Below are 15,431 nucleotides of genomic sequence, written 5' to 3' on the forward strand. Positions count from 1 at the left end.
GCCCTTGCCTACCTCTTGTATACTCTTTTCATCCCATTTGCCTTCTCCTTATTTGAAAAAAAAAATATTTTTTTTCATAGCCTTGGAGTAGTCTTGTAGTCATTTCAAGGGAGATCTATCACCTAGAGTTAAGCTTAAATTTCTGTTGGGAACAGATTCCCCAGACCTGCCCCACTGGGTATCACTGCCAACACTTAGCGGAATTCAGTCTTTCTGGAAATCAGCCACCATTCCTTCTGTACTGGAGTCCTTACTTCATATGAAATGAGGATTATTTTTACACAAAGATGCTTGCTGAGCAGCCATATTTCACAATATTCAGTTATCCTGTGCTAGCATGCTTTTCCATGCTTCAACTCACCTGTCCCACAAATATGTTACCAGCAGCTACAAAAGACTCAACAGGAGTTGTCCCCATAAAAACGTGCATTATCCAGCCAACCTAAAATGATTAAAATAAAAAAAGGAGACATTGGTCTGCCTAATCCATGTACTTCTTGAATTAATCATGTCAATGTCAGAGTTCAGAGACACCTTAAAATACTTCCTGAGTTAATGATTCCAACACCAAGATATTGTCCATTCATGTAATAGTAGCATGCTTAAACAAGACAGAGGAGGAATAATTTAATAGAATTGAGAGTACAATACTGAAAGACCCCAGGTTCCTCCTTGGCACTTAAACTAAGTTACTAAAAGCAGATATTTTAACGTGTCCTTATTATTTATGTACCTGTCCAAAGAGACTTTGATCATATACAGGGAAAAAATGTAAAATGATATTAAGGCTAAAAATACATCTTAGAAATTTTAGCACATGGTATTTCAGCTAGGTTAGGTTTGTGGTGATAATATAACAATCCTGGGAATGAGAAGGTCAAAGGACTTTTGAAGTTTATCTAGAAATATGCTTTAACCACCACCATACAAAAAGATCTTTTCCCTCATCTGCTAAGTTCTTTGGGCAGACAGGGCAGAAAGACTACTCGTAGACTTGCTATTATGCTATTGGACACTGACACTGGATCTAGGACCTGACTGAAATGAACACTTCAAGAATGAGGTGAGGAAACATCTTCTGATCTTATTCAGAGACACAAGTCCTCCGGGGATCTGTGACAGGGAACTGCTTGCAGTTCCTACTGCAATGCTTAGCAGCAGGGAGCAATCCACTGGCTGTGATCTAACTTCAATCCTGCATTTTGGGGGGTGGACATGGGGCAGGTGGAAATGAAGATTTAGGCAAGTATGGCATCCGAGGAATGCCAAACGTTAGCCATGCAAGCCTAACAACTACTGTGATATTAACAATAAGACCAGGCTGGGGGAGGAAATTGTGCTAGGTGATGTCAGTTAGGATTTTGTGGTTGTAACATTCAAAACTATTTCCAGGTTAAAAATAAACTACCTCCCATATGTCCATCCCTGAACAGCTTGGACAGAGCCAGTGTTACATGTGTTTAAGAGGTGTCCTGTACTAGGCAAATGAGAACCTACTGGTGACAATTCCTACCTTTCCAACGAGCCACTGCATGATTCCGAGGTGATATAGCATAGACATTACTGTGCTGAAGAAAACCACAATTGGCAGGACCTGATTTAGAAACACAAAATCATTAACACTTCGAGCGTGGTTTTCCTGTCCTTGATTCTGTAGGCCATTTAATTTTTGAAAAAGAGGCTCATGTTTTTTAAGATACACTTAGAGGTCTTGAAAACTCATCATTAAGCTTACACTTATGCTGTAAAAATTTTGACCTTCTAGACTTGTTGTGTATGTTTGTGCTGGAATTGTTTTTTCTGTATCTGAGTAGTTCTCTGATAGGACTGCAACAGTTTTGAAACTGTCTGATTTAACATGATACACATTTGTTTATGGCCATCAAACAATTACTGGGCACTGGCATCTACAAAGACTTGGATAAGTACATCTGCAGACTTTGAAAACCATGAAATATGTACAGTGGGACTGTAGCACAGAATTCAGAACTCAGCTTCTGTGTGTGTGTTTAAAAACAAAAAACAACAAACAAACAAAAAAACTTTTTAGAGTGCTATATAAGCATTGGGACAGAAATCCCTCAGAAGATGGAGAGATTCTGATGGAGATTGTAACTGACTTATTTCCCAGGATCAAGGACAGCTTCCTTAGAAAGCTCAAACAGTGTAGCTGCTTCCTGATAACACACTATAGCAAAATCCTCTTTCCTTTGTTATTCAGTGCTATTGATAACATCATATGACAGTGTAATGACAATGGGGGCACATTCAAGAACTCCGTAATTGTAAATGCAGACAGTCTACCTAAAAACAAATTCACAGGTGTACACTTTTTAAATACAAGGAGTCTATAAGTATCTCTCCTTCAGCTGAGACTGAAGGAAGAACATTTTCCTTAAATATAACTTAAAAGAATTCCAACAATGCCTAACCCATTGTGTGACAGGTTATCACAGTTAACTAACTGTGTTAGTTTTTCATACTGAATAAAACTAGTATCACTTGATTTTCAAGTATGTTAAACATGCAGGATCTCAGCATTTCTATGATTGTATATGGAAGGAAGAAAACAGGAAGAAAAATCTCCCAGAAAGGTCCAGAATTAGGCAGACAAGTTTGTTATAGCTAAAACAGCACCATTAGAAATAATATACTTTTATGTATGTTCAACCAAGGTCATAATACATCATAAAAATCATCAAAATACATCATAAAAGAAGTAAACAGAACAAGAAAGAACAAAACGCATTGTTTGTTCAGAACTTTCTGGTAAATTAATGCTGTTCCTTTCTAGAGGAGAGTTAATACCAACAACAATTTTGATAAAACTCTGGAGACTCAGCTTAGATGATCAAAGGTCAGCTGTATATATTGGATGGTAAATATCATAAGTCAAGTGTCTTTCACTCTGAATGGATGAGGAGTGCTACCATGGTATGCACATTTCTAGCTGAAGGAGTGAGGAGACAATGTTCTGCCTGTGCTGGGTGACAACCAGCATCCCTCTGCCTCACTTCTTGTGCACTTTCCTAAGAAAATAACTTAGATAACTCTAAAACATGCTTTTCCATTTTTGAGTTAAAGGCAATTCTGGATGTAGCATTAGTTTTTATGAAACAGGGAGGTTTTTTTTCCAGTTTTGATAATATCTGCCTTCACTGCGTAAAGAAGTTGGGGACTACTTTGTAAGTAAACTCTCCTGACTGAATTCACAATGACTTAATGTGGTACCTATTATGTTATGTCTTCATCAGAAAATAGTAGCAACTATTTAACAGGTAAATAATTGTTGCAATGATCTGTCACAACCAGGCTAGCATTTATCTAGGTCATAACAAAGTCACAGGGAAAAAAGTATCCGCAAACCATTACTCTAAAATAAGCAGAATGGAAATAAACTACTCGCAACCCATGGCATAGCAGTGGGTTTTCAATTGCACTGTCTGCAGACATGAATGCAATGAAAAACACTTAACAACTTAACAACTGAAAATAAAACAAACAACAAAAAAACAAACCACCTGAACTGTTTTGCAGAAAGGCACCCTGCAGTACTAATACACTGAAATGTTAAGTCAGTGGTTTTGAAACTTGGGAGAAAGGACAGAACAACCTCAAGAAAACTCCTCTCGTCCCATGTCTGTATGGTTCCTCTCTCCCTGAGAGTGAGAGGAGAAATGTCACTTTCAGTCTGGGCCTATGTGGGACTGCATATTGCAGGTTGGATGAGGGTGGGAGAATGGAGAGGGCAGGAACATCCTTTGTTGCTCGCCATCCTCTCCCTCATAGCATCATAGAATCATTGAGGTTGGAAAAAACCTCCAAGATCATCTAGTCCAACTGTCCACCTACCACTAATATTACCCATTAAACCATGTCCCTAAGCACCATGTCCAACCTTTCCTTAAACACCCCCAGGGATGGTGACATCACCACCTCCCTGGGCAACCTATTCCAATGCCTGACTGCTCTTTCTGAGAAGAAATGTCTCCTAATTTCCAACCTAAACCTCCCCTGGAGCAACTTGAGCCCATTCCTTCTTGTCCTATAGCAAGATATCTGTGAGAGGAGGCCAAACCCCTCCTCTTTGTTGCAGTGCCCAAACAAGGAGAGTAAAAGTCACAGCATCAATAACATCAGATGCTTCCTTCTCATGGCCTTAGGGATTGAGCAGCCTCCACAAGGAGGCATGGAATCTAAGAACAACTTCCCTCTCTTAACTATGGGACATCTACACACATTGTGTATGTGGGAATACCTGTATGGCAAGGGGAGGTAGTGGTGCAATATCATTTGTAATTAGCTGTGTTTCATTTGTTGGTTAAATGAGAAATGTATTTAATGAATAAATTTAATGACCACCCTGAAAAATCCCATTATATTTCCATTGAGAACTGATATGAAAGAGCTCTTTAGAATTACATTTATATGGCTTACTAATCTAACTAGGAATCTAGGCTTAGAAATCTAACTTCCTGCTTCTTGAAGCAAATCTTGCCTTTTGTAGTCAACAGAGTAGATGACTCAATATTAAGGTATTGTCCAACTACTTGACTACTCAGGTGTGCTAAAGTTAAGAGAAACTTTGTGTGATCACACTCATCAGACTTAGTAATAGAACTAAAAGAGTGTTTCTGCTAGTTCAAAGTATCTTTTCTTACAGTAAAACAATGTGCATTAGCTTGTTTATACGGGCAAGTTTTTTTCAGAACTTCTAAACTCTGCATCTGCATACACAAACATGCATTTGAAATAACCCAGTTTATGCATGCAAATGCATGCATTTGTGACTAATTAGTGTTTTTGTGACTAAAAGGCTCAAAGGCTGTAGAGGAACTTGTCAGAATGCCCAGTGGGTGCCTGTGGGGGATGTGTCTACTCTGGGAACTGCATGCATCTAAGACAGCAGAAAACTGAGGTGTCCCTGCATATTCCTAAGGATGCAGTATGGATATGATTGGGCTCCGATAGCTTTCTGCAAAGACTGTACTATTACTTTTTTACTCTCTCTCTTGAGCTAAGCCAAGATTGAGAGGTTTCATTTTTTGAAGACAGTTCGGAATAATCATGGGTCAAAATCTCGTCAGCTCAGCCCTACATGCAGATTTGATAAAATATTTGAAAGACACAAAAGTATTTTTGACCATCTTAATGTCTAAAAAACTGACACGTGTTTCAAGAGATAATAGGCTGGCTGTCACTCATGAACATTGTAGATAGACAGAAATCTCTTTCTACAGAAGTAGTGGATGGAGGATGTTTTGTCATGCTGTGTGCTTATCTGCCACTATGTTTACTGTATATATTCCTATACAAAGACATATGCAGCTCTGAAAATCAACACATTGTGTTTTTTTTGTTTGTTTGTTTGTTTTTCAGTGTGAAAATGCCTTTTTGTGCTTGTTATCATCTTCTAGAAATTCCACATACAGTAAAACTGGTTGCTGTTTGTGTGCATGGAAGCAAACTTTTTACAGTCTGGTCAATAGTTACGGCTTTAGTCAGCAAAATGTTTTGCGTCATCTCAGAAGCATTATAAAATTAACTTGAAAAATCATATTCAGAATGCACTGTGCAGAAACACAGGAAAAATAGCATTTGGGATGGGGTTAGGGATAAAATCATTTCACCCCCAAAATATGTAATCATGAATGCAAGTTGCCATTTGAGTGTTTAATAAAGTACAGGTGAGAGAAGACCGAAAAGGAAACCAGAAGGAAGACAAAATACTGTAATTAAAATGTAATTTCTATTCCTTGCTGAAATGCTTCTTTTTTTTTCCCTGTTAAATTATTATGAGTATTCTTAGTAACAGCATATCTTATAGGTAACATCTTTTTTTTTTATTTTTTATTTTTAAGAAGCAATAGTGCTAAGTGTGAAATATATCTAGTTTGGAATATCACGTTCAGGCAAGAAAGAAGATAAAAATTTTGTAAGCCCATGGTCAGATGTCTGAAGTTCCTGACAGTAGTCTCTGTCTGATCAGAGGAATGGTCCCTAATAGAGTCCTTATACATTTTGCATTATTTTTGTTGTTGTTGATGTTGTTTTGAACGTATAAATGTTCTTGATTCCAGACTAGTGTCATGGCATGGACTCTATGCGGGAACAAAAACAGACAGCATGCTGTTACATGGTAAAGAACACAGAGCTGTATTACAACAGTTTCCCTACAAATTCTAAGGGAGAGCAGGGGAATCTCCATGGGATCACATGAATGCCAGACATGACTCAATGCAATTCTTTGTGCTTATGCATGGGCCCCTTCTACTAGGTATAAGGACAAAACTAGGCTCTCCACTTCTACAGGGGCAATGTCTGTGAGGCAGTGGTCTACACAGCACTTTAGAATAGGACAACGTAACAACATAACATAATATAGCACCTTTACTTGTGGATGGGTGGGAAAGGTAGGCTTGAGATAATATTTGTTTCAGCAGGACCGGGAAGGAGCCTTTTAACCTATTCCTTGTAGAAACATATCCCAAAGTCTTGTATACTTGTGATATATGTTGCTGTAACTGGACTAAACAAGTATAACCTCACTCAGCGCCTGGCAATAAATGAAGGGCTTTATCATAGAATCACAAAATCACAGAATGGTTTGGGTTGGAAGGGACCATAAAGATCAGCCAGTTCCAACCCCCTTGCCATGGGCAGGGACACCTCCTACTAGACCAGCTTGCTCAAAGCCCCTTCTAACCTGGCTTTAAACACTCCCAGGGGTGGGACATCCGCAGCTTCTCTGGGCAACCTGTTCCTGTGCCTCACCACCCTCAGATTAAAGAATTTCTTCCAAATATCTATTCTAAATCTACCCTGTTTTAGTTTAAAACCATTACTCTTTCTCCTATCATTACAATCCCTGATACGCGAGGTTTCCAAAATTTCTATTCAGAGTAGAACAAGGAAGAGTTTTCCTCTTAGCTGATCTGTTTGGTTACTGCACTGGTATCACAAGATATATATTTCCCAAGCATACTCCTCCTTTCTCTGTTGCCTATCTGTCTATACAGCATATATAAAAGCTTCCTTACCTTAAAAGCAAATAAATGATCTGTATACTTTTCACCGAACACAAACTTAGCACCTGTGTCAGAGTACTCCAGAAAAGTCTACAAACAGAAAGCAAAGGAAATTAGTCATAGGCTCTATGTCCATGATAAAAAATGTGCAAATATTGCTAGTCCATGTTCATGATAAAAAATATGCAAATATTGCTAGTCTTCCTGCAGCTATCTGGTGAGGTCTGAGGAGCTTGTGCTCTGCTCTTTATGAGTCCAGGCTTAACTGACTGTGTCTGGCTGAATCAGGGGTCTCTGCTCTGTTCCTCTATGAATGCAGATTATTTCAAACTGTGTAGATGAAAAGCACAGGGCAAGCTTTCCTGTTGCACCCAACAAAATAAAGGCAATAAACTACAATAAAATAAAAATGTATTTTTTAATCCTGATATTGTGGTGTATTTCTACACTCCCTTAATGTTAATATGTACAATAAATTACAGTTTAAATTTAATGGTTGAACTAGTGAGTTGTGAAAAGAGTAGCCAAAAGCTGTCATAAAAGAAGCTTTTTCTTTTTAATTTTGGTATTGTGGTGCAGTTTTATATTCCTGATGACAACATATGCTATTAATGATTCTGTTTAAAATGGAAATGTAATAGCCAGAGTAACGAGTTATGCGAGGAGCAGCTGTAAACTATCCGGAGCTAACAAAAGGGGGCACTAGACCCACTTCAGTCGAAATTGGAAGGGGAGGCTGAGAATGTGGTGACAAAACCCGGATGACTCCTGCTGCTTGCAGATTAGCAGCCAGACGGACGTCAGACCTGTGCCTTCACTCTCTCACAGAAACGGTACATTCTGCACTCTCTTGATTTAAATGCACTTAATTATCTGTACTGTGAAGAACAGTTGTGTGAGTAGTATCCCTGGGGTGGAAAGTCTGAATGTCCTTCAGTGGGTACTCTCTGACCTGCTTTTTGGATTTATCTTAATTATTACCTTTCAGCAATGGACTTTTTAAAAAAGAAATTGTGCCTGCAGACTGCTGTAGAGACACCTGTGGCAGGATCTTGTCACCTCCCTAAAGGTCCCTTACTGCTTGCAGCGAGCTGTTTTGTCTGGTCCCAGCTGTGGATTCTGCCACTTCTACTTGAATTTAGTTTTTTACATGTTGTGAGAACTACGAAATGCCACTGTGACCACGACCATGGGCTATTCTGAGGATAATGATTGTTCTGCCTTGCTAAATCCCAAGGCTTTTAATCACAGCAGCATTATCAGAAGGATGTTTTGGAGTTGGACCAAGTCTAAGTTTCTATAAGTATCACGGAAGAATAGTTTTTCTGTGTATTTGGAGGGATGCAAGTTATGATTTTAATCCAAGGAAAGTAGAGGCACTAACAAACAGAGTTACTCTGGTCATTACCTATCAAGCTGTCCCACAAGCTCTTGTGCTAATTGGGCAAAACAGAAATGAGAAGATTGAATTCAGGTTGTTAATTACCACTCTGAGATCTCAGTTTTTCTCAGCTGGGGAAACATCCCAGGGCAAATGGATCATTGCATTGCCAGACTGCTATGTAAGAATCTTAAGACAGAAAATGATATAAAAAAAAATGTTTTTGTCCAGTAGTTTACCTGGATCTGAATTCCTAGCCAGTTAAATACATCAAACCCCACTTTGGTCCTCAGAATAAGAATTCCAAGAATAAACTGCATTGCTATTCCCGAAAATACAGGTCTCCAAGCAACCTAGATGGACAGAAAAATAAAAACAATAAAAAAGAAAGAGAGAAACCACTTGTTATTTAAATATATAATAACATACTTTAGATGTTTGTTAAAATAATGTAAGGATTGTCTGGCTTACTTCAGGGTAGCAGCAGCAGCTGCCAAAACATGTTCAAGGGGGCTCAAAGGGTCTGAGATGTGGTTGTCTCTATCTGAGCTAGATGCTGAAAACCTGTCTAGATAAGTAAGAACATGTCCATTTCACAATTACAGAGTGCAAGTAAACAAGGAGAAAGAAAAGGAGAAACTGTTCTTCCTGTGTTACAGCTTAAAGATGTATGAAATATACATGATGGCAGCAGACAAGTGTTGCTTTGACATGATTCTTCTTTTTCTTTTTTTTTTAACTGGAGTGGAAACATCAGAAAAAAAAGTAACTAACCATAGGGACATTTCACATATCTGGACTGGGAATAAAGTGATTTTACTATTTTTAAAGTAATTTCAACCATATTTGTCTTCCCCAGCTTTAAAGAGCTTGGCTAGTTGAGAGCTACTTAGTGTTGGCTATTGCAATTCATATGATATAAAGGCAGTTTGATTGAAAAACTGTGGCAGTATGTGACCAGTCCCTCCTTACTATACTTCAGATTTCTGTTCTGCTGCCTCAGTAAACATCTTTTGTGAACACCGAATCTAAATCTGATAACTTACAAGGCAAAGAGCTGAGATGGCACTTGCTAATTTATTCAGATGATATTTGAATAACACAAGCCAATTAGGTGTAACAAGAACCCCTGGGAAAGCACAAAGCATTTGGACCATACAAGTTTTCACCTCAGCTGGAGGCAGTAGCAGTTGTAAAGAATGGGGAGTGGCAGGGCCACCAGTCCATGCTGAGGGAGCTATTTCTGTGAAGCAAATCCTCAGCACAAATGTAGGAGTGTTAAAAAAAAAATGTTGGTGAAACGTGATGACCCGGATAGTAGATTAATACACAACCAGTAAAAGCAGACACTATATGGTTGGCATACACACAGGGATAAAAGCTGAGGTGAGAGGTGTGGTGGCTGAATTAACCCCGTTGTAGTATCACAGCAGTGCAGGGTATTAAGGTGGACATCTCAGCTGGAAAATTAAAATAAATGGCATCAACAAGCCTATGGGAACACGTTAATGAAATCTGAGGGACGGAGCTTGGCATTTGCAGTGGGAATCAAACTTACGAGGCAGTAAGAACCACAGAAGAGGAGCCCATCTCCAGTTGCACTCAATTTGTGTTGATATGACAATAATGTATTCATACAAGCACCTGTGACATCTTGGGAGCTGTGGTGAGCCTGCTCTGGTTGAGGCACAGAGCAAATTGCCTAGCCTTGCCATGATGCTCTGGGAGCAAATGCATCTCCATCCGCAGACGTGCTGGTACAAAGGACAGGATGTAGCCTCCCAGAAAAGTGAGAGCCAGCTGCCGGTACAGCCCTGTGTGTGCTTCCCAAGATGTCAGATCAGAATGGCTTTCTTCAGAAGTAAAACATGTCACTGTGCTCTGACAAGTTTAAATTTTGATGTTCATAGGATTTAAGATACTTTTACTGAACTCGGCACTAGGGTAGGGAAATAGTTTTGAGACATTAAACTCAAAATACAAAAGTTATAAAATAGACTAGATACTCACTCTGGTTGGGTATTTGGAGAAGATAAACATCAAGACAACATACATCACAAGCCCACCAAAGGAGATCATCTGGCGGGATCCCTGTTTCGCTGTGTCAAAGATGAGCCAGAGGATGATAGCTATGATAAGAGCTGCACACAGCACCCTGCAAGAGAAAAAAGTGTCAGGCATGACATTGTGAAGGAGACCAGACATTCCTTCTCCCCTTGTCCCCTGTACATTTACAGCTGTCTGTGAACGAGAACTCTGAGCACGTTTTAAGCTGAAATGTTTAGCAGTACATAAGCAGGAAACCATACTTACTTGTGCTACTCATGCTATTCTAACAGCAACATCCCTTGCTGGCATCTAGAATTGTTCTCCGACCTGTCCCCAAAGTCAAAGTGTGGGGAAAAAACAATAAAACACAAGTGACTTTTGTCTGAGCATTATTTCTGTTAAATGAAATGAAAATTTCTTCTCACTCTATCCTCCTTTTCCCTTCCTGTCATCATTCTTGATTCATTTCTTAGATCTGGGCAGGTCAGCCTGATCGTGTGGTTTTCATTTCATTTCATTTCAAAATGAATTGTGCAGTTTAACTGATGGGCCTATGAAATTCGCGTACTTTGCAACTGGCTGTAATCTGTTTAAAAAATAACTTTTAGTCATAGCAATTTTAACCATCTTAGAAATAACAAGAGCACTGTCCACATCTGTGTTCAGTGTTTCTATGGTCCCCACTAACATAGAACTGTGTCTGGCTTCCTGTCCTGGTTTCAGTTAGGATAGAGTTAATCTTCCCTTAGTAGCTGGTAGGGTGCTATGTTTTGGATTAGAATGAGAAGAGCGCTGATAACACGCTGATGTTTTAATTGTTGCAGAGCAGTGCTTACACCAAGCCAAGGATTTTTCAGCTTCTCGCTCTGTCCTGCCAGCGGGCAGGCTAGGGGTGCAGCAAGAGCTGGGAGGGGACAGACCCAGGACAGCTGACCCAAACTGGCCAAAGGGGTATTCCATACCATCTGACGTCATGCTGAACAATATATAGGGGTGGCTAGCCGGGGTGGGGGGGCGGCTGCTCGGGGATAGGCTGGGCATCGGTCAGCGGGTGGTGAGCAACTGCATTGCGCATCACTTGTTTCGTATGCATTATTATTAGTAGTACTATTATTATTGTTGTTGTTGTTGTTGTTTTGTTGTTATTGTTATTATTATTATTGTTATTATTTTCCTGTCTTAATAAACTGGCTTTATCTCAACTCACAGGCTTCACTTTCCCGTTTCTCTCCCCCATCCCACAGAGGGAGTGGGGAGGGTGAGCGAATGCTGTGTGGTGTTTAGCTGCCGACCGCGTTAAACCACAACACTTCCGTATTAGGGTAACTATCCCAATGACAGTCTGAGAGACAAGGACATACATCATCCCATTTACAGAGAGGAAGATTAAACAGGGTCCCAGTTCTTTCATATTACCTATGTCTAGCTGTTGTTTAGCTTCCAGTGATACCAGTGGTACCTAGATAACCAAATTTTGTTTTTAGACCTTGATCAAAAATACTGCAAACTAGCTTCACAAAATGTTTTGTCCACTGCAATGCTAAATAACACTTTCTGCACCTGAGAGATTTTCTGTCTCCAGTAGGAATCTGTGACCTACAGTTAAGCACTTAATCTGACACACGCCATTTACAGATTGCAGCCTGCATAATAATACAGCACTTGCTGACCCTGACTTGTTCCATCTGCCCATCAGAGTTCTCCTGGTCTTTGTGCTCCTCCTCTCCCCAGAGATGCTGCCAAATTGTCTAACATAGGTACTAGTGTGCAATTGGTCTCTAATGTGACTCGGAAGCAGAAGCACTACAATCTTTATAGCATCTTTCTTAGAAATTCCTGCTCCTGGGGTAAAACCATATAAAAATCTTAAGAAAACGATTCATTCAGGTTCATTTTGCTGAACCCAGAATGACTCCTCCTTAGAGCTTTTTCTCCCTCTGAGAGAAAGTGATGTAGTTGAGAGTGAAGATGACTGACCACATTCATTTTCTTTTAAGGATTTTTTTTTGGCCTTTGGAAACTCTGTGGGCTTCCTTTCACACCCCATTTACCCAGTAATAAGTTAAATATTCCTGATAACTGCTAAGGAATATTTGGAATAAAAAGCAACCATATCTAAATATCTACCATTTGTCTACTGGATAAATGTCTACAATCCCAAATAAGATTGTATGACCTTATTACAATACCAAATGTAGCTGGTATGTTTTGACGCCTGAAGATTAAAGTAAAAAAGCTTAGAGGTCATTGCTATGGGGTATGTGAACAAGTAGTGCTTAGATAACAGACTTGAGTTCTCTGAACAGCCGACAACGGCACATTTTGGCTTGTAGGATGAATGCAGCAGACATTATCTTTCTGTAAAGATTCTTGACACCTGACTACTGCATTAAAATATTAAGGGTGTGCCTGACATCTCCAAACTGGAAAAAAACAAAACAAACCAAAAAAACCCTATATTTATCATTTGGTCTTATTGCATTTTCTTTATGATTGATCCATACTGGCTTATGAGCTTATGATCCATCCCATGGCTTATGGGCCAGAAGTTTAAAGAAAGATTTAAAGGTAAATTGACTAACACTTTATTCTTTTATATAAATAGGTAGTCATTCATATTTACCATTTCAGCCAAAACCACTGTTTCTCCAAATATCTTTCTCCAGGGGAAAAAAATGCAGCAACTCTGTCTTCATACTTCGCTACTAAAAAATCCCAGCAGATGAAGACGACAGCTAGGACAGTAATGATGAGGAGAGGAAAGGCCCTCTGAAAATTCAAGCTGCAGGCCGCAATAACTACTGCCAAGTAAGCTGTCACGGAAACAAAAACACATATCAGTCTGGTCTCTTTGAAAACACAATCAGATCTTAAATTCAGTGTTAAGGATGTGGCTAAACTCAGGCCTGTGCTTATCTTTTGATTGCCTTGTGTGCTTTTCTGGCTCTTGGCCTAACTATTGAGAAATTCAGCTTTCATAAATAGCTTTGTTACTTATGTTCATTGATATGAAACTGCATTGCTGGAAAATGGTGGAATTGTTCTTTGGTAACTTTCTTTTGTGAAAGCAGAATATATATACTTTGGCCAGGTCAAGTTCATATAAGTTACATTAATCATTTTGGAAAATCAAACACATCTATATAGCTGCTTTTTTCCTGTGTAAAAATAGTGAATTGAAGAAAATACATCTTGTTTCTTCTTTCACAAGAGGACGAGTTTATCCAATAAAACTTGAAGAAACATTTAAAAACATTTGCCAATTGCCTGATTTGATGGCCCTCTGAAGTAACTGGGAAGCTTAAAAGCAGTTTATGTATTTATTTCATAAAGTAGTTATTAATCATTCGTCATTTGGCAGTTTCAATGCTTATACATGCTGGCTATGGAAAAAGTGGTTTTAAATACTAATCTGATTTTGTCTATGACAAATAAGAAAGAACTACTGATTTTTTTAAGGCAAGTTTTTTTTATGGAATTAATGTATGAACCCCTGACATATTCTTAGAACTCACCTCCTTTCTTAAGCCAGGATACTTCTGTACTATTACAAAGCAAGAAGAGCTGATGCTAGTTGGAAAGGATATTCTGTATGTGAGTCTCTTATATAACCACTTTACATTATGCTGATACCTATCAAATGGGCATGTTTAGGTCTACATGTTCTCACTAGGTGTTCAAACGGAAGATCTTAAAAATAAACTTTGTGAAGTGGAAGAAAACAAACCAACCTACTGGATAATTAGGAAAGTAACAAACAAGAATAATTGAATGACATTGCACTACATGCTGACATACAACACAACATTGCTTAAAGCAGACATTTGCTGTAGGTATTGAGTGATATGGATTAGAGCAGAAAGCTTTCATTTCTAGCCTGCTGACTTATGTTCCATCCAGGTTGTTCCCTGACTCTTTTTAGAGTGATTTCATCGATTTGAGCAAGTTCCTAACACTGTAATTTAACTAGCTTCTTGAAGATGGATATTAATTGAGTAGACATGGAGATTGAACTACCCTTTTATCCCCTGAAAAACAGTTAGTCAGAGTTAAAACATGCTAGAAGAGCAGTGTAGCAAAGTTTGTGGTTTTGTTGTGTTTGGGAACGAGTGGAGGTTTGAAATCTGGAACTTTCTCTGGGACTAAATTCACTTTTACCTCCTTTCAAATGCATTTTTTAAGATAGTCAAGAGTTTTTGTATCAGATAGAAGAAAAGCATAATGTACAACCTTGTACAGGTAAATAAGTCAGGCTTCAGCAACACTAAGTGTAATATACTGTACCTGTTATCAATATTCCATAGATCACATAGTTGATTCTGGTTTTATGTTTCTTGCAAAAATCACAGGCTTTATCATATTTCTTTTCTAAAGGCCTAGGAAAATGTGAAAAACAAACAACAGAAACTTGAGTTATAGATTAAAAAAGTAGTTTCCACAGGAACATCAGGTTAAATTGACAAAAATTTCTCTGCTGGACTATTCTTCACCAGAGTAAGAGATAAATTTGGAACCCTAAGTGCCAAAGAAAATCATTTTGATATCTTCAAAACTTTTTTGGGAGGGAATTCTCTTGTTTGATGTTAAGCAAGTAAAAAGGAAAATCTGGCAGGTATCTGAAGGGCCGAAGTCAGCAGGCCAGTTCTGCCAGCCTCCACAGTACAGTTCTTCTGTGAGGAGGCCTGTTTTACAAGGTTAGTGCAGACTGGGTAGGTAGATAAAGATTCTGTGTCCATTACTAGTCCCACAAAAGTTGTTAGTACAGTCAGCCCAGCACTGCTGTGTGGAGAAGTGTTGCTATAGTTGCGAAGGCCCAAGGGAATAGATTAGAGGAGGTCTGAAGGAAGGCTGAAAAAATAATTGTATGACATTCCTATGAAAATATAACATTCCTAGAAATAAATAATTTTAAAGAGTTTGTCTTAAAGCATGTAGCTTCCATCTGCACTTTTGGATGCAAAATAACCAGTATC

General features: G+C 38.8%; 1 protein-coding gene across 1 annotated transcript in view; it reads right to left on the minus strand.

Annotated features, from left to right (window-relative positions):
- The window catches only part of SLC28A3 (solute carrier family 28 member 3), a 44,103-nt gene that overhangs the window by 13,068 nt on the left and 15,604 nt on the right, over nt 1-15,431 (minus strand). Inside the window, exons 4-10 of the mRNA XM_035565295.1 lie at nt 14,743-14,834; nt 13,082-13,271; nt 10,420-10,564; nt 8,649-8,762; nt 7,041-7,118; nt 1,514-1,594; nt 362-442 (exon numbers count right to left, since the gene is read on the minus strand). Of these exons, the coding sequence (XP_035421188.1) occupies nt 362-442; nt 1,514-1,594; nt 7,041-7,118; nt 8,649-8,762; nt 10,420-10,564; nt 13,082-13,271; nt 14,743-14,834 (781 nt within the window). The remainder of the gene's footprint in view (nt 1-361; nt 443-1,513; nt 1,595-7,040; nt 7,119-8,648; nt 8,763-10,419; nt 10,565-13,081; nt 13,272-14,742; nt 14,835-15,431) is intronic.

This window comes from Cygnus atratus, chromosome Z, assembly GCF_013377495.2.
Source record: "Cygnus atratus isolate AKBS03 ecotype Queensland, Australia chromosome Z, CAtr_DNAZoo_HiC_assembly, whole genome shotgun sequence".
NCBI classification, from domain to species: Eukaryota; Metazoa; Chordata; class Aves; order Anseriformes; family Anatidae; genus Cygnus; species Cygnus atratus.